The sequence below is a fragment of the Belonocnema kinseyi genome, chromosome 8 (assembly GCF_010883055.1).
Source record: "Belonocnema kinseyi isolate 2016_QV_RU_SX_M_011 chromosome 8, B_treatae_v1, whole genome shotgun sequence".
Taxonomy (NCBI): domain Eukaryota; kingdom Metazoa; phylum Arthropoda; class Insecta; order Hymenoptera; family Cynipidae; genus Belonocnema; species Belonocnema kinseyi.
The window spans coordinates 68,505,058-68,531,949 of NC_046664.1; the positions used below are offsets into that span (position 1 = coordinate 68,505,058).

The window sequence follows — 26,892 nt, forward strand, 5'->3', positions numbered from 1 at the left end:
TACAAGCTATCTAAGGATGGTACTATAGAACGCCACCTTAAGGTAGGCCTAGTGGCGCCATCTCTTGGTCAGGCCGGAAACTTATCAATCCACCCTCGTATTCCGAATCGATTGTTTTAAAAAATGCGAAATATTTGAATGGCTCATACTATGAAAGATTATACCAGGAAAAAAACTCGAGATATCTAAAAAACCTGGAATTTTTTTCCAGGTTTTGAGTAGACACCCTGGGGTTGTATCGATTTAGAATTAATTATTTTCAGCCCATCCTATTGACTATAAAATAATTCTGAACGAAAGAGAACTTTCAAATATCTCAAGGTTAAAAAAGTAGAATTAAAATAGTAAAAATAATGCGAATCAAAGACTTACTTATTTTTAATTCAGGAAACATTGGCCCATACATAATCTGTAAAAGTCTCGCTGTCAAAGCAAGACAAACCCGATTCCATTGCTCGATCAGAGCGAGCCTGTGTCGCCAACGAAGGCAAGATTCTCGCAATGTTCTCCATAAAGGAGGAGATGGAAAGTTGCGCTCACAAGCCACGAGCCATACCTGAAATGGTTGTTAAAGTTCTTTAGAACTTCGGATTTATCAAGATTGAGGAAGGAATTTTATCTAAAAAAAATAGGAGAATATAATAAAAAATTATATATTTATATACCTGGAAAAACCTGGAATTGTCAGAGTATTTTTTTTTTAAGTCAGGGACTTTTTCAAGAGCGTGCCTAATTATTTTTTTCATGGGAATATGAAATTAAATAACAATGTTTTTTCATTGGCAGAATTAACTTTACATTGATGGATTTAACTACTTTGTTGAAAATTCAACTGCTTGGATGAAAGTTAATATCTTTCATTCAAAGTTAAGTTTTTTCGTTGACGACTTATCATTTCAATTGAAAATTAATCTCTCTGGTTAAAAATTGAACTATTTGGTTTAAAACTGGCTGTATTTTTTGGTTAAAAATTTATTCTTTTGACTGAAAATTTAACCATTCCAGTTTAATTTTTTTCTTTGGTTGATAATTAATTATTTTAACTAAAAGTTTAACTATTCCATTTTTTGTAGAAAATGTATTATTTTTTAGTTGAAAATCCATGTCTTTTGATGAAAATTCGAATTTTTCGTAGAAAATTGATATTCCTCATTGGAAATTCATCTTTTTGGTTAAAAATGCAACTGTTTAGTTAAAAATTAATATTTTTTGTTCCAAGAAAAAAATATTTGATTAAAAATTTGTCTTTTTTGATTGAATTTAACTTTTTATGGTATAAATTGAAATCTTTTTTGGTTGATATATCAACTATTGAAATACATCAAAATACTTTGAAACTTTTGAAAGCTTTTAAAAATTCCTTTGAGTTTTTTAAAATATCCATAAATTGTTGGAATCCCTTAAAATGATTTAAATCTACAGAAAAATCCTCGGAATCTTTTAAAATACCCTAAAACATTTCAAATCATTTCAAACTTTGTACGGGTTTATAAAATGACTTTGAAGTTTAAAAAATATCATAAAATGTTTTAACTGCTTTGGAATACCTTCAAATTATTGAAATCTATTAAAAACTCTTGAAAAAAAACAGCTCTTAAAAATTCCTTAGAAGTTTCGAAATCATCCTTAAATCTTTAAAGTCCTTTGTCATGCCTTCAAATTATTGAGATTTACTAAAAATTGCATGTAATTTTTGTAAATACCCCAGAATATTTTAAACCTTTAGAAATCCCTTTCAATTATTGGAGACAATTTAAAATTCCTTGGAATCTCTAAGAATGCCCTGTAAATCTTTAATATCCTTCAAAATCCCTTTAAATTACTGAAATCTAGAAAAAAGTTCGTTTGAATCATTTTAAATGCCCTAAAACTATCCCAATCCTTTGAAACTTTTTGAAATTGCTGAATATTTCTTGGAAATTTTAAAAGTGCCGTAAAATAATTAAAAAACATTTTTAATCGCTTGAAATGATTGACATATATTAAAAATTTCAAAAGAATTCAAGAAAATTCAGAAATAGTTATGAGCCTGAATTAAATATTGGGTGATCCATATAGGGCAATTTCATTAATTTATTGAAAGAAAAGTAACTGAAGTGATCTTTTCATATTAGAAAATGACTGTGTGGCAGCTCTGATTACTCTTGACAATTAAATTGCTCCCCACAGAAATAATCTGACTTTTGCCACTTTTTTTCTTCAAAATCCCTGCCTCTTCTCTAAATTTCTCTGATTTTTCTGAACTACGGCCACCATACTGTTAGACTAATGGAAAATTACATATTAATTTAAAGTTTATCACCTCCAATAAAACTCCAAGAACTCTTTCGCAAAGTTGTTCGCCAGCATCCTCTCGCACAGCTGGAGGCGCTAAAAGTGCATCGTTTATTCCGATTAGGAATAAAAGAAGACTTTCCCATGTTTCTCTGTCTAAAGTCGCTGGTCCTCGAGCCACTTGCTGCAAAGTTCGAAGTACTCGGTGGCAAAGGACTGCCTGCCTATTTATCGTGTCGGCTCCTAAAAAAAATTCTATCAATTAAATCAGTCCAATTTTTTAATAAGTTAATAATTTTTTAATTTTCAATGAAAATAAGAAACAAAATTCCATGTGAATTATATATTTTTAAATGCAACGTTTAGATTTACAAATTTCAAGCTAAAACTAAATCTCAAAGATCAAAATTCAGCAAATTGTAATATAAGCTTTTAATATTTTATATAACGATTAGCGTCGATTATGTTCAAAACAAAAGTGCTTTCAAACCCAGTTTTTAACGATTAAAAATCACATTGTTGTCGAAATCAACGCAAGATATGAATATTAGTTCATAGTTAAAGATAGTTCCCAGATTTTTATCTTGTGTATTTTAGAAAATTTTAAACAATAACGAAAGAGATCTATATAAAATTTAATAAAATATCATTTATTTTAACGAAACACAATATTTTTTTTACATTTATTTTTAGTTTAGTAATAATGTGAAGAACATGTGAAAAGTTATGTAACACGAACTTTAACAACAAATAAAATTCATATTCATCACAAATATATTTCTTGATCCTTTACTTTTATATTTTTATATTCTCTTGCGTTACAGTTGACTAAAAAAAAATATTTTAGGTGGTTGGGAAATTTTTTCCCTCGAAAATCTCATTGTTTAAAATGGTGAACTTTTTGACAACCACCCGTACGAATCTCATGGGGTATGTTCTTCACATTATTACTGAATTAAAGACGAATATTTTAAACAATAAAATGTAGTTCGTTAAAACCAATATTACTTTAGTCGATTTTTATCGATTTTTTCTAGTTTTTTGGAAAAAAATTCCAAAATATAGAACATAAAAGGTTATACTTTTATATATTTCAAGAAGAGGAGCAATTTTAAACTATTCATTTTTTGCGACGTTGTTGACAAAAATTACATTTTTAATCATTATAAACTAAAATATTTAATTATAAATTTTACCATTACCTAATTTACAAGCTCTTAAGATTAAAACGATTAAAAGCTTCTTAAATCAAGCCACAACCACCAAACTTAACAAAAATAATACACTCGTTTTATAAAATAACTAATCAATTATTTACCTAAATCCTGATACAAAAATGGCCAGACTGCGAGGAAAAGATGATTAGAATAAAAAGGTTATTAATTTTAAGTCCAAGAATATTAAGAAGTCAGGCCTCACATTCCCTATGGGATAAAAAAATAGGATACAATGGGTACTTTTTCAAGCACTTAACGTACTTTTTTACGCTTAAAGTTGATCGGTTTTACAAAAATTCGACAGGTTCACGAAGTTATTATTGGTAGTCAATTGATTTTTCAGCTAGGTTTAAAAAATCTTTTAAGTAGTTTAAGACTTTTTACTGATAAAAATACATAAGCAAAATTTAAAGAAACTGAAAGAATGAAAAATAGATAAAAAGCATACTTTTAAAGGTATTATTTTTTAGTTTATCTATTCATAATTCTTTCAGTTTTTCTTGTTTATTTTTTGACTGGACTTTTATACTGTATTCTTTCAGCGTATTTTTATCCACCGAAAGGCCTCTAATAACAAAAGAAATTCCCTTTTCATTTATAAATGGGTTTTGAAATTTTTCGTTATAAACAATTGTCTGCTAAATATTAAATTATCTCTTAATCATCAGCATATAGAAATTTGTCAAAAATTGAAGAAACTTTTTGGACCTTCAAAAATGTGGATCCGCAAAAATATAAAAATTATGCAAAGAAGCACTCCTCCTAAACATTTTACTAACACGCAAAATCAAGCCATTCATCAATAAATTTACTCTGATAATTTTTACATTTATGTTGATACCGACACTAATTCTGTGTTCTTTTTATCAGGAATTTCAATTTTGAGAGTCTTAATTTGAAACTGCTAAAGTTTTAATGTCTTCTAATTTTGCCTACTTCAAGCTTTTATATGACAAAAAATTAAAACTCAATTTAAAGTGATACTATTTAGAACGATTTAAATTTGAAATCATCAGATCTTTTAATATTTTATTTTTAACTGTTTAGGAATTTCAAATTGCAATTTTACAATTTGACACAATATACGTTTTAAACCAAAAAATTTTATAGTTAAAATTTAAAAAATCGCAATCTAAAATTATCCAAGTTCAAATAAATTTTTCAATTTTTAAAAACTTAATCGGAAATTATTCAATTATGAATGCTTTCGATTTGAAATGATCCAATTACACTGATTAATGCACTTGTGTAATTTTACGCCATTTCTGGATTTTTCCCCGGCTCTCAAACATTTTTCGCGGTCAATTAACTTAAAATATTCAAACTCTAAAGCCAAAAAATTGTTCCATTTAAATTAATAAAAACTAAGCTGCAAATTAAAGCACTGAAAGTGGAACTCTTGAATTTTAAACTTTTAAAACTGAAGTTGAAAAGTTTTTTTAATTATAAATTTTTGTATTCAAATGCTCAATAATTTATACATGTAAAATGTAAGCTACTAACACTTTCAACAGAACAATTTAAAATTGAGTGCAGTTAAACTGACAAATTAAACATTTTTAAGTTTTATAAATTATAGAGTTCAAAAATTTAGGTTCGCTTCCAAAAATATAAATCCAAGTTATCATTTTCAATGCTCTAAATTGAAGAATTAATCAATCTTGAAATATTTACATATTGTTTGACATTTTAAAAAATGTTTTTTTTTTTCAGAACTTCTAAACAGCTTTTAAAATTATTCGAATTTTTCCTAAACCTTTTGGTTTAATCCTGCCTAATTAAAAAAATCCTTAAAATCTTCTACATTATTTTTTGATAATTTTGTAATTCTTTATAAATCTTTTTAGATATTTTCTCAAACTTAATTTTTCTAAATAAAAAATAATTTAAAATTTTTCTAGGGAACGTTGTTCATTCTTCTGAAGCCTTTCAAAATTCTTGAAAACCTTCTAAATATCGAAATTTTTGTACGAATAACCAGATTTTATCGGTACGCGTACAAACAATTAAAACTGAAACGTTCGAAAGTTAGTTTTCTTGTATGGTTTTGAATATTTAATTTATAATTACTGACACTAAATGACAAACAGATATTTCTAAATATTAAGTAACTTTTTTTTTCTTCATTGAAAATTTTCAAATTGAATGGTTTCAAAATGGAATATTTTAGACTGAAACAATATTTGAAAATTAATAAAAGGCTCTGTTTATGAATATATTATTTTTATACATAATAATTATTATTCACTTTTTCATTCTCAAAGTAAAATTAAATTATAAAAAGCATGAATTAATTTATATTTACAGTCGATCAACTAAAATTTTCTTTATCAAAATCCTTGATTTTAAACGCTTCTAATTTTTAATTGTTTAAGCCTTTAAAACTGCATTTTAAAATTCTTTAAATTAAAACATATGCTTAAAAATTAAAATGGAAATTTTTTATACTGGAACATTTTCAAATTAAGCATTCCAAACTGAATGATACCATAATGGATAAAAATCACAATTTAACCAATTATTTTAAAAACGGTCGAAATCAAAGTTGGAGAAAATTTGTATTCTAAAAATGTTGTGAAATTCCCGACCAAAAAATAAATTCACTGTCGTTTCCAGGTTTGAAAAAAAAAACTAAAATTTTTCAGACTAGGAAATACTACAGAAATTCTAAAGATATTTATAACACCTCAATTTTATTTAAAATTGATAATAGGGGACTTTAGGAATCATTGCTGAATATAGGGACTATTAAGGAATATAACAGAACTCGGACTAACTTCAGAATTCAAAAATAGTGTAAATAGTGTCACAAATTTTAAAAAGTAGTATACAATGGAAAATCAGCTTTATTTTTTAGGCAAAATTTCCAGTTTTCCAACCTAATATTTCAAGAATATTAAAAATGAACTTCAATGTTTATTAAAAGTGTTATTATTTAGCGTGTAAGGTATGAAAACTCCTATTTATTTATCACAGACTTCATTTTTTTTTCTTTTTTCCCCTCTTTTTCTTGTTTTTACACTTACATGCGAACTGAAATAATAGTACGCTATTAAAAAATCGAACTATTTTTGGTTAAAATTTCATTGTCTGGGCTTAAAAAGTCTATTATATTTTTGGTTAAGAATTCATCTTTTTTTTGTTTAAAAATGCAACTGTCTGGTTAAAAACTAATTTGTTTCGGATAAAAATTAATTTTTTTTTCGTAGAAAATTCGTATTTTAATATTCTTTGCCTTAGAAACGTAAATAAAAAGTGTTTTGTGAAAAAAGTGACTGCGTGGAACTATCTGGTTGAAAATGTATCTATTTGTTCAAATTTCGTTTTTGTTGGTTAAATCCAATTGTCCTCTATTGTAAATTAAAATCTTTCTTGCTCGAAATATCATCTATTACATCTTTCCTTGAAAACTCAACTCTTTCGTTGAAATAATTTCACAATTTTAGTTAAAAATTCGTTTTTGTTTTTATTACAAATTTATATTTTTGGGTTGAAAATTTAACTCTTTTGTTGAAAATTCGTTTTTTGGGCTTGAAAATTCAACAATTTTATTGACATTTTTTTCTATTTTGACAAACAAATTTTGCTTGTTTGAAAAGTCTGTTTAAAAATTAATTTATTCTGGTTGAAAAATTAACTTTCTGTTGACAATTGAAGTGTTTTATAGAAAATTCGTATTTTTGGCTAAAAAATTCAAAAATTTGGTAGAAAACTTAACTATCTGGATGAAAATAAATGTATTATTTTGAAAATTCTTCTTTTTTTTTTGTAAAAAATCAATTTGTTCCAACTGTTGTTCATTTTTAATTAAAATATTTTGTTATATATCAGCTATTACATTTTTTGTTAAAAATACAATGTCTAGGTAGAAAGTTGAACTACTTTCTTAAAAGTTCATTTTTTTTTGTTCAAGATACAATTATAGTTTTAAATTCGTTTTATTTATTTTTAAATTAATTTTTAACACTATTTTATTAAATATTTAACTGCTTGCTTGAAAATTAACTTTCTTGCTGAAAATTCATATCCTCATATTGATGTATTATGTTAAAAATTCGTCTTTTCTGGTAGAAAACTAATCTTCCTGGTTAAAAATTCAAGCATTTGGTTAAAAATGTATGTATTTTGTTGAAAATTCATCTTTTTTATATAAAAATAATTTTCTGTGTTGAAAATTCATCTGTTTGGTTAAAAGTTTATCTATTTGATTGCAAATTATTACTGTTTTATAGAAAGCTCATCTTTTTTGTTAATGATGCAACTGTTTGGTTGAAAAATAATCTGTTTTAGTTGAAGATTCATGTAGTTTGTTGGAAATTCGTTTTTGTTGGTCAAATCCAACTGTTTTTATTTTAAATTAAAATATTTTTTTGTTAAAATATCAACTATTACATTTTCTGTTGCAAATTCCTCTGTTTGGATAACAATTAAACTATTTGGTTGAAAATTTAACTGTTTTAAAGAAAGCTCGTCTTTTTGGTTAAAAATTCAACTGCTTGGTTGAAAACTAATCTGTTTTACTCGTGTGAAAAACTACGAATTGTTTGCCGAAGTATTTAGTTAAAAATTTGTTTTTGCTGGTTAAATTCAACTGTTTTTTTTGTAATTAAAATGTTTTTCTGTTGAAATATCAACTATTACATTTTTGTTGCAAATTCATTTTTTTATATTTAAAATTAAACTCCTTGGTTGAAAGTCGAATTACTTTGTTGAAAATTATTAATCTATTTTGGTTGAGTCTATCTTTTCATAAGAATTCAGATTTTGTCGTTTAAAATGTAATTACTTGGTTGAAAGTTGAACTACTTTTTTAGATCATGCGAAACAATCATATCCCCCCCCCCAATTATATAACGTTATTGTTGGATAACCTCTAAATAAATTAATTCTTATATTGGCCAATTAGCGAAGAAGTTTCAAAATGTTTTTCAAGGAAAAGTAAAAAAAATAGTGGCATTAGCCGAGAATAGTGTGAAATAGTTTCATTAATATGACGAGTCCTAGACCTGACGATAAGGACCAGTCTGTGAGGCCTGAAGAAGGCAATTTATGGTAAATTTGTATACCTTCTCCTCTTCTTGGTACGAACAAATTGTGGAAGTGACTGATGATTTTTCTGGCGTAGAAATTTGAGTCCTCGATGATTGGTCTCGGTACCGTGATTTTTGGGGAAGTGTAGAGAGCTGATAGCCATTCGCAATAAACACTGACGCAATCTCTGACTGTGTCGTGTTCTGTTAAAGGTAAAGAGAGTCCAAAGCAGATTACTTCCATACACCATTGTATTTCTCGATCTGTGTTTAATGGACTAGGCTCGGCAGCCTGGGCGATGCCAAGATTGGCGGCGAGCTGCCGCACGATTGAGAGGGCGACTTCTCTTCCGACTCCTGGAGCAAATTTCTCGAGGACACTCTGACTGTCTTCGGAGCCTTGTTGAATTAGGGTGCTTAACGAGGCCCACTCGGAATACATTCCACCTCCAGAATGCTGAGAAAGTAATAAAATAATATTAAAAAATAAAAATAAAAAGCGAAGGACACAGAGAGCAATGCCCTCCTCAGAAATTACCCCGGGAAGGGACAAAGTGTTTATTTGCCCCCCCCCCCCTCTTAAACAGAATCATTAAATTCGTCAGATCGTTTCAAGTTTTCCAAAAATCTACATGAAACCTTTGAGAAATAATGTATGTCTTTGTGAAATCTTTTTAATCTATGCGAAATCTTTGCCAGATATTTTATATCTTTATAAAATCTTTGAAATCTTTGGGAAATCAGTGAAATCTTTATCGAATATTTGAAGCATTTTTGAAATATTTGTGTAATCTTTGAAATCTTGAAGAAATCATTGAAGTCCATGAAATCTTATGAATCTATCCGAAATCTTTACGAAATGTTTCAAATATTTTATAAATATTTGATAATATTTTTAAACTGATTTAAATCTTTGGAATACCATTAAAATCTTTGTGAAATCTTTTAAATCTATCGGAATTTTTTATAAAGTATTTGAAATCTACATAAAATATTTTTTTTTATATTTAAATTGTTGAAATCTTTGAGAAATCATTAAAGTTTGTGAAATCTTTTTTATCTATTCGAAATCTTTGCGAAACCTTTAAAATCATTGTGATATCTTTTGGGAATCATTTATGCCTTTCTGAAATCTCTTAAATCTATCCGAAATCTTTGAGAAATTTAAGCGAAATGTTTTTGAAATATTTGATAATATTTGTAAAGATGATTAAAATCAATTGAAAAATCATTGAAGCCTTGGTGAAATATTTTTAATCTATCCGAAATCTTTGCGATATTTTTTCGACATTTAGAAAATCATTCTGACCTTTGTGAAACTTTTCTGAAATCTTTAAGAAATATTAAAAATACTTTTGAAATACTAGGTAATATTTGTGAAATTTTTGGAAAAGTATTGATGTCTTTGTGAGATCTTTTAAATATATGCAAAATCTTTGTAAATTATTTTAAACCTTTTATATCATTGGGAAATCATTTTAAAATTTCTGAAATTCCTGGAAAACTTTGCAAAGGAATCTTTGATATTTCGGAAATAATTCGCTAATATTTGTGAAATTACTGAAATCGTTGAAAAACCATTGAGGTCTTCGTAAAATCTTTTAAATCGATCAAAAATCTTTGTGAAATATTTTCAATCTTTGTTAAATATGTGATATATTTGGAAGATAATTCAAATGTTTCTGAAATCTTTTCGAAATATTTGAAATATATTGTAATATTTGTGAAATTATTAAAATCGCTGCGAAATCATTGAACTCTGTGTGCAATTTTTAAAATCTATCGGAAATTTTTATGAAATAATTTAAATCTTTGTGAAATCTTTGAAATCTAACCGGAATATTTTTAATCATTGAGAAATCATTGCAGTTTATGAAATCTTTGTAAAAAAATTTCTGCAATCTTTAGAAATTTGCGAAATATTAAAAATATTTTTTAAATATTTGTGAAATATAGAAATCTTTGGGAAATAACTAAAGTTTTTGTAAAATCTTTTAAATCTATTCGAAATCTTTCCGAAATATTTTTTATCTTTTTGAAATCTTTAAAAATCTTTGGCGATATGAATTTTATACCTGTATTTATTATTATTTATTACTTATTGTTCATTTATTATTATTCATGTACAATTTGTATTTAGTATAATATTAATAAAGCGGTAATTACATTTGACAAACTTCACACAATTGACTGTTTGCAAATTAACTTTTTTGTTGGAAATTCATATTCTCGGGTGAAAATTTAACTGTTTTGTAGAATATTCGTTTTTTTTATCGAAAATTTATTCCATTAAATAAAAATATAACTAACCCATTTTTGTTAAAAATGGAGCTTTTTAATTTAAAAATGCAACTATGTAGGCTAAAAATTTTAGTAATGAAAAAATAGAAATTAAAATTATTTAAATAAAATTTGTACCAATATCTCATTCATTGTTTAAACTATTCAACAAAAAATTTATAAAATTTGTTGAAAATTCAACAATTTTATTGACAATTTTTCTTCATTGAGAAAATAATTTTGTTTGTTTGAAAATTCATCTGTTTCTGTTGAAATGTCACCTTTTTTGGTTAAAAATGCAACTGTTTGTTTAAAAATTAATCTTTTTCGGATTAAAACACACTTTCTGTTGAAAATGTAGGTGTTTGTAGAAAATTCGTATTTTCAACTCTAAAATTCAATAGTTTGCTAGAAAATTTATGTATTTTGTTGAAAATTATTTTTTTTGTAGAAAATCAATTTTCAGTTTAAATATACACCTGCTTTTTGAAAATTAATCTGTTTTAGTTAAGAATACAAGTATTTGGTTGAAAGTACATTTTTGTTGGTTTAAGATATAATAAAAATAAAAAGCGAAGGACCTTTACACTGCGTGTAAAATAAGAAAGCGGTAACTACATTTTGGCAAACTTCACACTCTTTCTCATATTACCCAATAAGAAAATCCAACTATTTTTGGTTAAAAATTAATTTGGTGTGATTGAAAAGTCTACTATCATATTTTTGGATCAGGATGTATCCCTTTTGGTCGAAAATTCAACTGTTTTGTTGAAGATTTGTCTTTTTGAGTAGAAAATTGGTCCTTATGGATTAAAATATCATCTTTTGATAGAAAACTCGTCTTTTGTGGGTGAAAATGAATTGATTTTCATTGAAAAGTCTACTATTATATTTTCGGTCTAGAATTTATTTCTTTTGGTTAAAAATTATACTATTTCATTGAAAATTTGTTTATTTTGATGAAAATTCAACTATATTATTAAAAATTAATGTGTTTTGGTTAAAAATTCATATTTTCTGGATGAAAATTAATTCTTTTTATTCTGTAAGTCTAATACATATTATATTTTTGTTTCAGAATTAATCTCTTTTTATTACAAATTCTATTTGGTTGAAAATTTAACAAAATACACACATTTTAAACCAATAATTTTAATTTTCACGTAGGAAATATTAATTTTTGACAAAAATGGATTAAGTTTTCAGTAAGAAAAAAAATTCTACAAAAATAAACGTATTTTTAATAAAATAGTTAATATGCCAACAAAAAATATTTTAATTTGAAATAAAAAAACAGTCGATTTCGAACGAAAAAGAGTAATTTTAAGCAAAGCTGTTACATTCTCAAATAAAACAGAGTAATTTTCAATCCTGAAGTTCTATTTTTAAACAAAAAGGATGGACTTTCAACGAAGAAAATTAAATTCTAAAAAAAAAATTGAGCAAAATAGTTACATTTTCCACCACAGAAATGAATTTTCAAATAAATACTTGAATCTTCAACTAGTTGAATTTTGAAGACAAATAAAAAGAATATTTTAGAAAAAAATTAAATTTTCAACCATAGAAGTTGAATTTCCACAAAAAGACAGATGACTTTTTTATTGAAAGATGAATTTTCAATAAAAAGGGATATATTTTCTATTCCAAAAGACAATTTTTCAACAAAACAGTTGAATTTTGGACCAAAAAATTCCTTTTTAACAAAATACTTGAATTTTTAACAAAATAATTACATTTTGCACCAAATAGTAGAATTTTTAACTAAAATGGATAAACTCTCAACTTAAAATATAATATTAACTTTGCAACCAAATAGTAGAATTTTTAACCAAAAGATATTAATACTGATACAAAAATAAAATAGTAGACTTATAAAATAAAAAGAATGAACTTTCAACTAAAAAATATGACTTTACAAAATGGTTGCATTTTCAACAAAATAATTCAATGTTCTTCCAAAAAGAATTTTTAAACAAAAACTAAGAAAAATATATTATGTAGTAGACTTCTCAGTTGAAAAGAATATACAATTCACCGGAAAGAGGCGGATTTTCTTATTGTGTTCTAGAAATTCAGTTCGTATTTAAGTGAAAAAACACGGGAAAAACAAAGAAATTTTTAAAAAAATAAGCAGTTAATTTAGTTGTTTCCGAGAAAATTATTATTTTCACGATTTTTATAGTTAATTCCATGTATGTAAATTTTATATTGTTTCGGGAGGTTAGAACAGTTTCCTTTCAAATTCAATGTACATAGTTGGAAAGGATGGAAATCTAGGTTTTATTTGTGAACTTTTATTGTGTTCTAATTTTGGTGCATAAAATAGTTTATAATAAAGTATATTTCATTTAGATCTTAAAAGAACTTTTTTTAATATTAGTTGGAATTTAGGAATTTCAAAAAGTCTTAATGAATATTAAAGAAACATATTTTAATATATCATTTGGAGAAATTACTTCTCCTGTCTATAGTTTACTATAAATAATTAAACTGGATAAATTACCTTCTAAATTTCACAAAAACACTGAATTATGTGACTGATGCTGTTTCGAAAACACAAATAAACACACGAATAATCATGAATTTTTCTCATTTACGAAACTATGCCGACACTAAACAATTTCGTACTAGAAACGTTAAGAATGCAATAAAAGACACGAAATGAAGAAGAATAAGCGCAGAAGTTACGCGAAATAAATAAATAATTTATCTTTCCAATCTATTTCCATGGGAAAATCCCACGTATACACTGAAATACCGTTTGCTAAAACCTAAAACAATGGGTTTTCATGAGAACAAGTCACTTACCTTCAGATTAACTCTGTTGAACACGCCTAAATTCATAGATTGATGACGTTTATAAGACGAAAACACTAAACAAATCCACTTTATTCACTCGCAAATGAAAAAATTAGGAACTACTGCACGCGATGAATATAACTGTAGAGTTTGAGGTTAGGTCCGCATCATATTTGCTTGGATCTGTCACGAGCTGTCATTGCAGGATTTTTGCCCAGGGATGCACTAAGATTTTTATAAATTCAAAATATTTTGAAATGATTTGGAAAATATTTTAACGGCTAGCGCGAGCAGTTCTAAAAATCACTGATAAATTTAAAACGTGATTACTGTATGCAAAAAGAAGGGAAAGAATTTTCTAAAAAAACTATTGGAAATATTTTGAAATTCCGCATCGAACGGCCTCTAATAGATATACATATATGTAATAGGAGGTTTGAAGTTTAAAAAATTGAAGAATTTCTTCAATTTTGTACCTGAACTTCAACTTGTGGCATAACTTATAGGAACGTTGTAGCAAAAATCTGAAATTTATACCATACATAATTTGAATTGCTATCTTAATTTTAATTTTTTTAAATTTGTAAAATGTTTACAGATTCTCGAGATATGGACTAAAAATGTCCAAGGGTATCTTTGTTGAATTTCAGTCTGCTCTCGCCTTTAAATGCCTTAGATTTTAAATCGTTTCGGTACCGTCGTAGCGGTCCTTAGCTCCCCCCTCTTTCATGCTTTCTCTCTCTTCTAAATTACATTTTCTCTCTATCTCACTCTAAATATCCCTACTCTTATTATGACTAATAATTGGTCGCCGATTTCGATACGCCTTCTCATGTGAAGAACGCACGTGCCCTAACACTTCGCCGGCTACGATAAAGCCAAGTCCGTTAATAATGTTTACATTATAGTTCGGAGAACCGACTGCCCGGAGGTCTTAATCATTTCAACGAAAACCAAAATGATTCTCCCCTCGGTTCAGTGTAACGATTTTCTGTCGCCAAATTTGATAATAAATATAAGAATTGTTCTGCTGTCAGGTCTGCTATCTTAAATCTAAACATTATATCAAATTTCCTCTGTCCAAAAATTCTCGACAAATCTAACATATACATTTATTCGCTTACAGGAATGATTATCACTTAAACCATATTCATGCCGATCTGCCCTGAAATGTTGCTTGCCAATCTTTTTACTTTTCCCACGAATATTTTATAATTTCGAATCGAAACCGCGCATTCTATGGAAGCGACGGTGCTGTTCCTAGAGGATGGAATGCAAATTTATGCGATCGTTACACTCCCCTTTTTAATAAAAAGGCACTTTCATAAAGTGTCTTTTTCAACAAACTCATAAGGAATGTCGTATTAAATTTGGTTCCCATTTTCCAATGATGAAAATTTGCTCTTCACCTTTTACCTTTCAAATCTTAGGAGTTAGGAATTTAGTGGCTTCTTATGAATAGACCTTTTGTGTTGCCATTGGTTGCGTAAAATTTTTGTATTTACATGACGATCTGTCTTCTGTTTACATGATTATATACATTTTACACATGAGCTCCTTGATGATTTGAGTTTTTCAATAGTGGAAATTGCAATGTTAATAGAATAGACAAAGTAAGTGAACCTATATACTTTTTGATACAAGAATATTAAAATTATAAAACAGGATCAGGTTATTATTTGTTTAGAGTAATAAGTTTTAATTAATTTGGACATTTGGATAAAAACTCTAACCTCAAAATTCAATTTTGCGAATTTTCTTACACCAATTACCAATATAGAAATGATAAATATTGTTTGCTATTCCAAACGCTTACAGTTTTATGCTTTGTGTTTTATCTAAAAAGTGTTAAAGGGTCTTCTATTCTGTTTCCGTTGACTAGAAATTTCCCAAGAAGTATTGGAAAATAATCTACTCATTACTTAGTATTAAGTCACGTTATAAATTTTTTTGAAAAAAATGCATTTGTTTATTTACGATGTGTGAATTAAATTTTTTGCATCATTTGATTAACAAATTTTTCTTTGGTTAACTATTTATAAAAAATTGATAAAAATTTTAGAGGATGGTGAAAATTTAATGCAATTAACAATAAAATTCTCAATATCGTGCTATTTGTTATTTTTGCTAATTTATATCATGTTTTAATAAAAAAATGCAGATTTTGTTTTGTTCTACACACGGAATTTGACATTTTTTTCAAGTAGTCGGAAGTTTGAACGCTTAAGATTCAAAACCCGTTTAAACTTTTTTGTGCTTGCTCTTTGGGTTATGATGATAAATAATATTGTTTAGCGCCGCGTGCTGCTATAACCACTTCACAGTGTTATGAAATAAAAATTTACTTTTCACAATTGCCCACAGGTCGTATTTCTTAATCGATTTCCTTTTTTTTTTAATTCTCAGGATTGAATTTTGAAGTAAATGGTGGTTTCCGATTTTTTATTATTTTTATATTTTTTTAAATATTTAACTTGATCATCATAAATAATTTTTATAAACAAATTGTTACTAGTGTCTTTTTGCATAGAAAAAATTGTTTCATGCCAGTTGCTACGATTTTTCATAAGAATCAAAATTTATAACGAAAAATTAGCATGAGTTAACATTTACTATATGATTTCCCTAAAATTTAATAAAGAATAAGATTTTTTCACCAAGAGTTTTCTTTTCCAAAAGTATAGAGAGAAGTTTTTATTAAACGTTATAAAAATGGTCATTTACTGGACTTTGTTATTAATTTATTATTTATCACCAGTATTAATAAATTGAACTATTCTCGTAACAAGAAATGTTTTTTTTCTATACTATCAAACCGATTATTGTGACATTTTCTATAAGAAATCATTAATAACAATTACGCCAATTGTTATTTCATCCCGCATATCCATTTTTTGAATCAGTCTTAGTTTATTGTCGGGTATTTTCAATGGCAAAAATGGCTCTTTTGTATGTAAAAATGATCAATCTTAGTTTTTGTTCAAGAAAATGTTTATAAAAATCACATAAATTATTTTTTAAACAATTTCGTTGGTTAATTAGCATAAGAAATATAATTCCAATGATACTTGAAGACATTTTTTCTAAGAGAAAACGGGCATTTGAGACCCTTGTTTAAATAAATTGTTATTCACAATTTATATTTTGTGTGTTTTATGAAGCTCGAAATATATAAATGTCTTTGAGAAAAAACCACCAGTAAGAATTTGTTTATAAACATTATTCATAATGATTAAGTTAAATATTATTATAATTATATTACTCTTCTATTAGTGCAGATGCAATAATTTCAGTTGAGAATGTTGATGTTAATTGCATTTATTTTTCACCATTCCCTAAAATGTTAATCAATTTTTCATAAATAGTTTACCAAAGAATAATTTGTGGATCAAATGATACAGAGATTTTTAATCGCTCATTGTAAATAAATAAATGCATTTTTCTCAACAAATTTTATAACGTGACTTAATACTAATGAATAGATTATTTTCCAATACTTAGTTTAATTTCCCTTTCCACGTCAAAAATCGCAGATTGACTTATGAAATTTGTAATTGTTGTAAGATTATATAGATTCAATTAAAATTATTTAATTTTAACACGACGGGTTAATTACTCGGATTTTTGGCCTGCACTAGATTGCAACATTGCATGGGATTGCGGAAGATTGCACAATCCTTGAAAAGAATCTAATTTTTTTTGTTTAAAATCTGCGAAAATCTACATTTTGTTTTATATTAGGCTATCATTTCAAGTTTTACATTAAGTTTGAATCTTTTCAAAACTAATACATATCTCTTAAAATTACTTAAATTTCGTCTACAAATTATAAATGTTCAATTGTTAATTTTACATCCAAATTGTAAAGAAATTGTCTAAAATTTTCTGGATTTACTGAAAATTGTAGAAAAAAATCAATTAATTTTGACAGATATTTAAAAGTTCTGATAAATTTCCAAAATAATTTTAAATTTAAAACAAATTTAAAACAACTTCTAGAATTCTCAAGATTTTGAAATAAAATTTTGAAGCGTTCCAAGGATGTTTAAACTATTTAAAAAGAAAATAATTTAATTTCTAATTTAAGAAGTGCTCAGATAGAAATTTTTAATTATTTAATGTTTCTAGCTTACAATTCCTTAAAATGATATATTTTTGCAAATTTTAAAGCTCATTGATTGATTTTTTAATTTAGAGCATTGAAAATGAGAACGTGAATATTTTTTTATATTGAAAGAGGTTAGTACCTTTAATTTTATGAGCGTACATTATTGCGCATTTGAATACAACATTTTTTCATTCAAAACTTTTAAATTTTAATTTCAAAAGTTCAGAATTTTACAGTTCCACTTTCAGTGCTTTCATTTGCAGCTCAGTTTTTGTTACCTCAAGTGGAAATTTTTTTAGCTTTAGTGTTCCATTTTTTTAATTTCATTGACCGTGAAAAATGTTTGCGAACCACGAAAAACCAGGAATCACCGGGAATTTATTTCGTCGTTTAAAACGGCCATCCTGAAAATTTTTAAATATCCCTTAGCATTTATCATATTTTTTGCAATCCTTTAGAATCCCTTAAAATACCTTTAAATCGTTTTAAATCGTTTCAAAACGTAAAATTATGTTTCAAAATATGAATCATTTGAAAGCCCTTGAATATAATTCAAATTCAAATTATCCATTAAAGTTCACTAAAAAAAAAACCGCGTGAATTCCGAGAAATCTTAGAAATCCCGCGTGATCTTTAAAAACATGTAAAAACATCCCTTGAAATGTTTCGAAATTTCTTAAAAATTCTTAGGAATGTTTGTAATCTCTTGTAAACCGATTAAATAAATCTTTGAACTCCTTTAATTTTGTGAAATTTCTTGAAATACCTTAAAATCTCTTGAAATCTTTGAAAGTTCTAGGAATCCTTTCAAATTTAATTTAATTTATTTTCCAAAGTTTAGTAGAAAAAACTTGAAATCATTGAAAATCGTACAAAATTCTTTTAAGAACCTTGAAATTGTTAAAATCTCTTGAAACCCGTTGGAATTCCTTAAATTTCCAGAAAATGTTTGGAGAGATTTAAAATCCTCTAAGCTACCTTGAAATGTTTCGAGATTCCTTGAAATCCATGGAAATATTTTTAAACCTCTTAAAAAACTTAAAACCTACTGATATGTTTGGAAATCTTTAAAATGCCTTGAAATTTTTATAAATATAAGTAAATGGCTTAAAATACATGGAAATTTTCTGGAATACCTTGAAATCGTACGCTGAATAAATAAATAAATCATTTGTTTGTACGTTCTCTATTTTTTTGCATTAACTATTTGAAATATTTTAAGATTCTATACTTTTAAACTAATTAAACTAATTTAAATTTTTAACTAATTTAAAATAATTTAAAGCTGAAAAATAACTAATTAAACTAATAAACTGTATCATATTTTTTTTAGAATCAAGACAAAATTATAAGAAATTCATTATAGGGAAATCATTATAGATTTAAATATTATTTTGTGTTGGTTGGTATTATAAGGCATTGTAAAAGGTTGGATGGGATTGCATTGGATTGCAGGAGTAATTAACCCCACGTTCTAACCTGTTCTAATTGTTGTCGATTGAAGAAAATATTGAATTTTCAGAAAAGAACTACTATTAATTACGAAATCTATTATATATGTACGATTATTTTGCAGGACACGAAAATGAAGCCCGGAAATAGCTTTAATTCATACGAAGAATTAGAACATGCCATTCGCAAATATGAAATTGAAAACTTCGTTTTACTCTCTAAAAGAGATTCCAGAACGATTGCGAGTGCTAGAACAAGCAAGAAAATTAACCCTGAGTTAAAATATCAAGAGTTAAAGTTCACCTGCATACATGGTGGTAAAAACTTCAAATCTAAAGGGACTGGTAAACGAGAAAGAAGGTACATATCTAAATTGTCCAGGCATCTGATCCTGATGAAAATTACAAATTGTCTAGAAATTACTGTGACGCATCCCGGAAATGATTTTGAAAAAAGTTACAAAAATCTTGTTTGCATAGACTAACCCGCCACCTTGCATTTTAGAGCAAAATTTTCAACAACATAATTAAATCAGAGAAAATGCCGAGAAAGATAAAAAAGAAAGAACTTTCTAACTCTAATAGGCTCCATGTTATAAATTTTCGAAGAACCCCGATTTTTTCGAAAAACATGCTAAAACGCAAATTCTGAAGTTTGTAACTTTGTATCCATACTTTCAGGCTGACCGCTGGACCGGGAATTTTATGAGATCGAGAAAAACTGGAAAATAACAGTGAATTTATTTTTTGACCGGGAATTTTACAAATTTTTAGAAAAAAAATCTGTCCAACTTTGATTTTAACAGTTTTTTAAATGATTGATTAAATTTCTATCTTTTTCAATTTTAATATCATTCAGTTTCGAATGCCTAATGGAAAATCTTTCACTTTAAACATGTTTAATTTTAATTTTTAAGCGTACATTTTAATTAAAAGAATTTTAAAACACAGTTTTAAAGAATTAATTAAAACTTAGAAGCGTGTAAAATCGAAGATTTTGATAAACTAAATTTTAGTTGTTCCACTGTGAATATAAATTAATGATTTTTTTTTAAATTGGAACTGTACTTTCAGGGTTAAAAAGTTAATAATAATAATTGATTTCACAAGACGAATCAGTTCACAATTTTAGAATTTCCAGATTGTAACGTTAAAACTTAAACTGTTTCAATTGGAAAGACTTATTAGTTAAACAAATGTAAACGTTTGATTAAAACCTTATAAAATATTTTCAATTTTTAGATAACTTCAAAATAATATATTCTTAATGAAAGGCTTTTAAATTTTAAAGATTGTTCCCGTCTAAAATGTTCCATATTTTAACGATTTAATTCGAAATATTTTAATTAAGAAAGAGAACAAATACTTAATATTTAGAAATATCTGATTGTTCATTTAAAATCATTAATTATAATTCGAATATTCAAAACTAAAAAACTATACTTTGAACGTTGCATTTTTAATTGTTTAAAAAAAATGTAATTTGTAAGTCAAATTGTTGAATTTTGATTATAAATAACAATTAAAATCCCATTGTTCTTTTTAAAAATTTGAGTAAGTTGAAGGCATTTTTAGAAGTTTTTAAAAAATTCAAAATTATTTAAAAATTTGAAATGATTTCAAATAATGTTGAAATAATTTACACGAAGTGTCTACAAATACCAAAAAATCCTGCTATTGATACCGAAATTTTAGTGCAAATAGCCTACGGACGGCCTAGTTTAGAACAAAATATAGATTCCTGCTTATTCAAAAATATTTAGAAAGATTTACAAAGTTGTCAAAAATCAATTTGGAAGATTTTAAGGAATTTTTTTCATTTGTCAGGATTAAAAGAAAAAATTAGCAAAAATTCGAATTATTTTAAAGGATGTTTAGAAGTTCTGGAAAAATTTCAAAAATAATTTAAAATTTCGAAAAATGTAAAACATGATTTTTCAAGATTTTCAGTTAAAATTTTGAAGAATCTTAAGGATTTTTAAACTATAGAAAATTAAAATAATTTATCTTTTAATTTAAGAAATGTTTAGCCTTCAAAAAAAATTAACAGTTTAATTTTTAATATTGCTATCTTTAAATTACTTAAAATTATATCATTTTGAAAATTTTTAAATGCAATGATTGCTTCTTAATTTAGAAAATTGAAAATGATAACTTTACCATTTACAAAAGTTAAAAAAAAATTATTTGGCACTTTAAATGCATTGAATTTTAAATTGTCCAGTTGAAAAGCGTTAGTAGCTTTTATTTTATACGTGTAAATTATTGACCATTTAAATATAACATTTTTGAAATAAAACACTTTTAAACTTCAATTTTAATAATTTAAAATTCAAGAGTTTCACTTTGGATTCTTTAATTTGCAGCTCAGTTATTATTACTTCAAATGTAAAAAATATTTAGCTTTAGAGTTCGAATTTTTTAATTTCATTGACCGTGAGAAATGTTTGCGAACCGGGGAAAAAACGGGAAATGACCGGGAATTATTTTCTTTGATTAAAACGGCTACCTTGATTTTGGAATCTGTTCATTTTCAAAAAAAATTTTCTACATTTTAATTAAAGTAGACGCAATTTCGAGCAATTGTAAAAAAACAATGACTTCATTATTAGTTTCTAAAGTACAGATACAAACTTCAGAATTGCTTTTCTAACCATTTTTTTTTTAAATCTGGGTCATAATCGTTTCTAGAAAATTTAGAATTTTCATCAGGGCCCCTCAATAAGCCGTTTTAAAAAAACAACGCGCTTCACCTACTTAATACTTCAAAAAAACCCTATTTTCTTACGAGATGTCTGGACTAGAAGCCCTCATGTTTATAACAATTCTTTGAAAAATGCGTTATACTATTTTAGATAAAAAAAAGTGAACTCAAAACCTTTTATTGACTTAAAAAACTTTTCAAGAATTTCTACAAAATCCCAATTTTGAAATTCCGTGACTTTACTCTGACCAATTTTTAATTTATCCTAACTTCTGACTTTTTTTTAATTATAAAAACAACCTTAGATCTAATAGATCAGTAACGTTAATGCAAACAAATTGTTTCTAAATTTATTTTAAACACTTCTAGTGACAACAGTCATACATAATTTACGTAAACTTAAAAAGATAAATTTTAAACAAGAAATGAAAGACTTAAATTTTGAGTTAAAACAATTTCCGAACAAGAAAAAAAAATACACACAATAGTTAAATTTGTGACCAAAGTGATCAATGATAGAAAAATGAATGCTCAGCGAAAAGTGTAATAATTGATATTTCCACCAAAAAATATTGTAACTTTGAATCATAAATAGTTTATTTAAACCAATAAATATCATTTTCCAACTAAAGGAATGAATTTTCAACTAAAAAATATAAATTTGGAAGCAAATATGGAATTGTTACATTTTCAGGTTGAAAAATTAATTTTGAACAAAAAAAAACGAATTTTCAACCAAAGAAATTAATTTTCAACCAAAATCATGAACATTTGACCAAAAAATGGAATGTTAACTAAATAGTTTATTGTTCAACCTAAAACATAAATCTTCTACCAAATAAGACAAATTTTCAACAAATAACATGAATGTAAAATAAATTCTCAACAAAAAATAGCATATTTAAATTTCCAAGTAGAAAAGTAAATTTAAAAAAAGGCGCATATGTACTGAAGTAAAAAAATCTTTTTAACCAGAAATGGAAAAATTCAATTTTCAGTAACAAATGAATTTGGAACCAAATAAAATAAATGTTCAACGAAATAGGTATGTTGTTAAATTGTCAAGAAAACAGATGAATTTTATACTAATAAGACTTTTAAAAATTTATTAAAATTAAGTTCTCTTAATTTTAACTAAGTATTTCAGAGCTGCAATTTTTTCATTTTAAATCATTAAATGCTTTCAAAAGAATTTATCAAATGAACCTAGGATTAAGCCTATTTGTCTATTTTTCAAGTAAATATTGCAAAAATAGTGTACATTACAATGTTTTTAAATTTTTTAATTACTTCCATAATAATCAATATTTTGTAATGTTCTTAGACTTATTTTGAAGCTATTTTTCCAGAGTATTGCAACAGCTTATAATTATAATTTTTTAAAATTTTCCTATAAAAATGATTCTAAAAACATTCACAAATATTTTTTATTAAGAAAGTTATTGAAAATTAAAAAGACATTGAATCGTACACTATTTTTGCAATATCTTCTTGAAAAATAGACAAATAGGCTTAAACTTGGGCTCATTTTGTACAGAACTTTGAAAGTATTTACTCCTTTAAATAGAAAAATTTAAGCTCTCATTTAATTGAAATTAAGAGAACTTAATCAATCATAAAAAAGAAGTGTAGGGAACTTTTTAACTGGTAGTATAAATTAGAAAAAAATGCGGATAGTTATATTTTTACTTCAAGAAATTTTCAACTTAAATGCTAAACCTTCAACGAAAAAAATAATTTTTAACCAAATAGTTGAATTTTTAACCCAAAAGATTAATTTTATACCAAAAAAGACAAATTTTCAACAAATTACATGAAGTTTCTACAAGAAAAGATAAATTTACAACAACAAATTTTCAACAAAATAGTTACCTTTTTAATCAAAGAAATGAATTTTTAACTAAAAAGATGATGTTTAAACTCACACGACTACTTTTAAACCAGAAAATACGAATTATCAAGAAAAGGGTTAAACTTTCACCTAAAACTGATAAATTTTCAACTTAAAATAGAATAGTTAAATTTTGAACAAAAAGAAAAAGGTTTTTTTGACTAAAATGTTATATCATCAAAGAAAAAGAATAATTTTGAATGAAACATGTAATAGTTGATATTTCAGACAAAAAAAATTTAATTTTAAATAAAAATAGGTGAATTCAAACAAAAAAGACGAATTTTCTACAAAATAGTTGAATCCTCAACTCAAACAGATTATTTTTTAGCCAAAGAGTTCCACGTTAATCCAAAAAAGATTAAATTTCTACCAAAAGAGGTGAATTTTCAATAAAATAATAAAGTTAACTTCAGCTTCAGATATTATCGAAAGCTCAGAGCCTTTCTGGATTTTTCTGTTCTGTAGCTACCCTGTTTTCTATCTTCTCAAACGTACTCCCTATCCTTTTAATTTTTTTTACTAAATATTTGAAAACTTGATCAGTAATTTTAACCCAAAAGGGCTTTCACCTCTCGTTTTTTTTCTAATTTCATTTCTGTGACACCGCACGATCATTTTGACACCAAAAAGAAACAAATCGTTAGAGGAATTTCGGAATAAACTTTTTTTTTATTTAAGGCTTGTTATGTATATTTTCATAGAAATAACTCGAAAATGGAGCTTCGTTGGTATGAAGTATGTTATTTGGCGTCCAAAAAAGACTAACTGTTTAATACAACAGCAACAGGTCCATAAAGTCAGCTTTTCTCAGTTTTTTTTTTAACTTTCTCCTTTTCAGAGCATGATTTGTCTAAATATAGCCTAAATATTAATTTAAGTGTGTGAAATTTTCCGTCAAAATAAAGAAAGATGGAATGTTCTGTCACTTATAATTTGGGAGATATGGCCTTCTGAAACTATTTTTTATTTGAGAATTTGTATATTTTTAAAAATGTTAGTGTTTGTAAAACACCTCATTGAGTTTTTTCGGAATGTCTTGCTTCTTGCGCACTTCATGTAAAAGGTTGTTTTTGTGATACTAAAAATACGTGCAATTCCGTGCAAAAATAAAATAAATTAATTTTAATCTTGATCGATTGTGGTTCTTTTGAGTTATTTCCTGTGGTGCAGTCGATGCCTGGCGGGATCTGGCGCCGCCAGGGTACTTTTTTTGAAGGCCGGGCGGTACTAAAACACTTTGTTGTCACTCAAATTTTTTTTTTTTAGTAATGGGCACTCAATAAACAACTTCACCAATTTTGGGCTTTTTTACCTCCTTCTTCTCCAACGAAAATACACTTTCAATTCCTAAGATTTCAAGTCGAAATTTATTGTTTTTTTTTTTAACAAAATAGTAATATTTTTCAACTAAAAAAGATTTTCGACTCAAAGAGACAAATTTGTAAAAGAAAAGTACGAATTTCAAAACAAATTAAGCAAACAGTTGCATGAATAACCAAATAGATGAACTTTCCAATAAAATAGACGAGTTTTCCAAAAAATAGTTTAAGATTTAACCAAATGATGAAATCTTTAAGTTAAAAAGACAATTTTTTTAAAGACAGTTACATTTTTAACAAAAAAGTTATTTTTCAAACAGCAAAGATGCATTTTTAACCAAAGAGGATGTATTTTCTACCATAAATGATGAATTTTAAATAAAAAACGATATATTGTGAAGAAGATAGTTGAATTTTCGACCAAATTTAATGTCTTTAACGAAATAGTTGAATTTATAGTCAAATAGTTCAATTTTCAGCATGAAAAGATGCATTCTCAATCAAATGATTGAATTGTCAAACAAACAAGATTTAAAAAATTATTTAAAAAAAAAATTAATTTTCAACCAAGAAAGATGAATTTTTTACCATGCATGTTGAATTCTCAACAAAACAGTAAAGTTTTTAAGCTAAAAAGGCAAATATTTTAGTTAACAGTGGACTTTTAATAAGATATTTAATGAGAATTTAATAAGAATCATTTTTCATCCAAAAAGACAATTTTTTATCCAAATATATGAAATTTTAAACAAAAAGTTTAATTTTCAGCAAACAAAATTAATCATGTACCCAAAAAGACAACTTTTTAACAAAATCCATGAATTTTCTACTAAAAAAGACCAATTTTCTACTAAATAGTTCAATTTTGCACTAAAGTATTAGATTTCAACCAAACTGATGAATTTTTAACCAAAAATGCAATAGTTGAAGTTTCAGATAAAAACTCTAATAAAAAGAAAGCTTTTTTAATTAGATGATCGAATTTTCGATAACAAAATATTAGAATTCAACCAAATTTTTGAATTTTAAAGACAAAATAGCAAGTCTTTTAAAAGAGTTGATTTTTCTTCAAAAAGGTCATTTTCCACCAAAAAGATGAATTTTCTATCAAGAAGACTAATTTTCTACTAAAAAAGATTAATTTTGAAAAAAATACATGAATTATCCACTAAATTATTTAATTTTAAAGCCAAAAGTACGGATTATATACAATAAAGTTGAATTTTAAAACCGGAAATGTGATTTTTCAACCAAAAAGTTTAGTTTTCAACAAAAAAGATGATGTTTTAACCAAAGAGTTTAATTTTCAACAAAAAAGAATAATATTTTATTAAAAACGACGAATTTCCACCTTGAAATATACAGGATAACGTTTTAAGCAAACGTAGAATAGATACATTTTCAGATAAAAAAATAATCATTTTTAACAACAACAAAAAATGAATTTTCGACCAAGAAAAATAACTTTCTACAAAAAAAATGAATTTCGAACAAAATACACGAATTTAAAAAAAAAAATTTTAAGTTAAAAACTCTGATTATCTACAATAAGGTGGAATTTTCAACCCAAAAATATGATTTTTCAACCAAAAAGTTTCATTTTCTACCAAATTGTTGATTTTTTAAAACAAAAAGTTGAACTTTCAACTGAAAAAGAAAATGTTCAACCAAGCAAGATGAATTTTGAACCAAAAAAAACTACTAGCCTTTTTTATAAAAAAATTAATTTTTACCCAAAAATATAGTTGGATTTTCTTATTTGGTTTTAGTTCTAAATATTATCCAACACTTATAATTTCCCTTGTTTACCACC

The 26,892-nt window shown here is 26.0% G+C and overlaps 2 protein-coding genes across 5 annotated transcripts in view; one reads left to right on the forward strand and one right to left on the reverse strand.

Annotated features, from left to right (window-relative positions):
- LOC117178289 (ral GTPase-activating protein subunit beta) overlaps window positions 1–14,169 on the reverse strand; it is a 72,102-nt gene extending 57,933 nt beyond the window's left edge. Inside the window, exons 1-6 of one of the 3 annotated variants that reach the window (XM_033369654.1) lie at window positions 14,080–14,169; window positions 13,613–13,828; window positions 8,558–8,978; window positions 3,593–3,619; window positions 2,303–2,517; window positions 373–556 (exon numbers count right to left, since the gene is read on the reverse strand). In XM_033369654.1, the coding sequence (XP_033225545.1) occupies window positions 373–556; window positions 2,303–2,517; window positions 3,593–3,619; window positions 8,558–8,978; window positions 13,613–13,648 (883 nt within the window). In that variant the 5' untranslated portion in view covers window positions 13,649–13,828; window positions 14,080–14,169. Of the gene's footprint in view, window positions 1–372; window positions 557–2,302; window positions 2,518–3,592; window positions 3,620–8,557; window positions 8,979–13,307; window positions 13,440–13,612; window positions 13,829–14,079 lie in introns of those variants that run through there. The other 2 variants (XM_033369655.1, XM_033369656.1) reach the window with 2 other exon arrangements.
- A 720-nt stretch (window positions 14,170–14,889) lies between these two features.
- Window positions 14,890–26,892, forward strand: part of LOC117179061 — a 21,645-nt gene continuing 9,642 nt past the window's right edge. The window contains exons 1-2 of one of the 2 annotated variants that reach the window (XM_033370698.1): window positions 14,890–15,216; window positions 19,288–19,523. In XM_033370698.1, the coding sequence (XP_033226589.1) occupies window positions 19,297–19,523 (227 nt within the window). In that variant the 5' untranslated portion in view covers window positions 14,890–15,216; window positions 19,288–19,296. The remainder of the gene's footprint in view (window positions 15,217–19,287; window positions 19,524–26,892) is intronic. The other variant, XR_004467858.1, reaches the window with a different exon arrangement.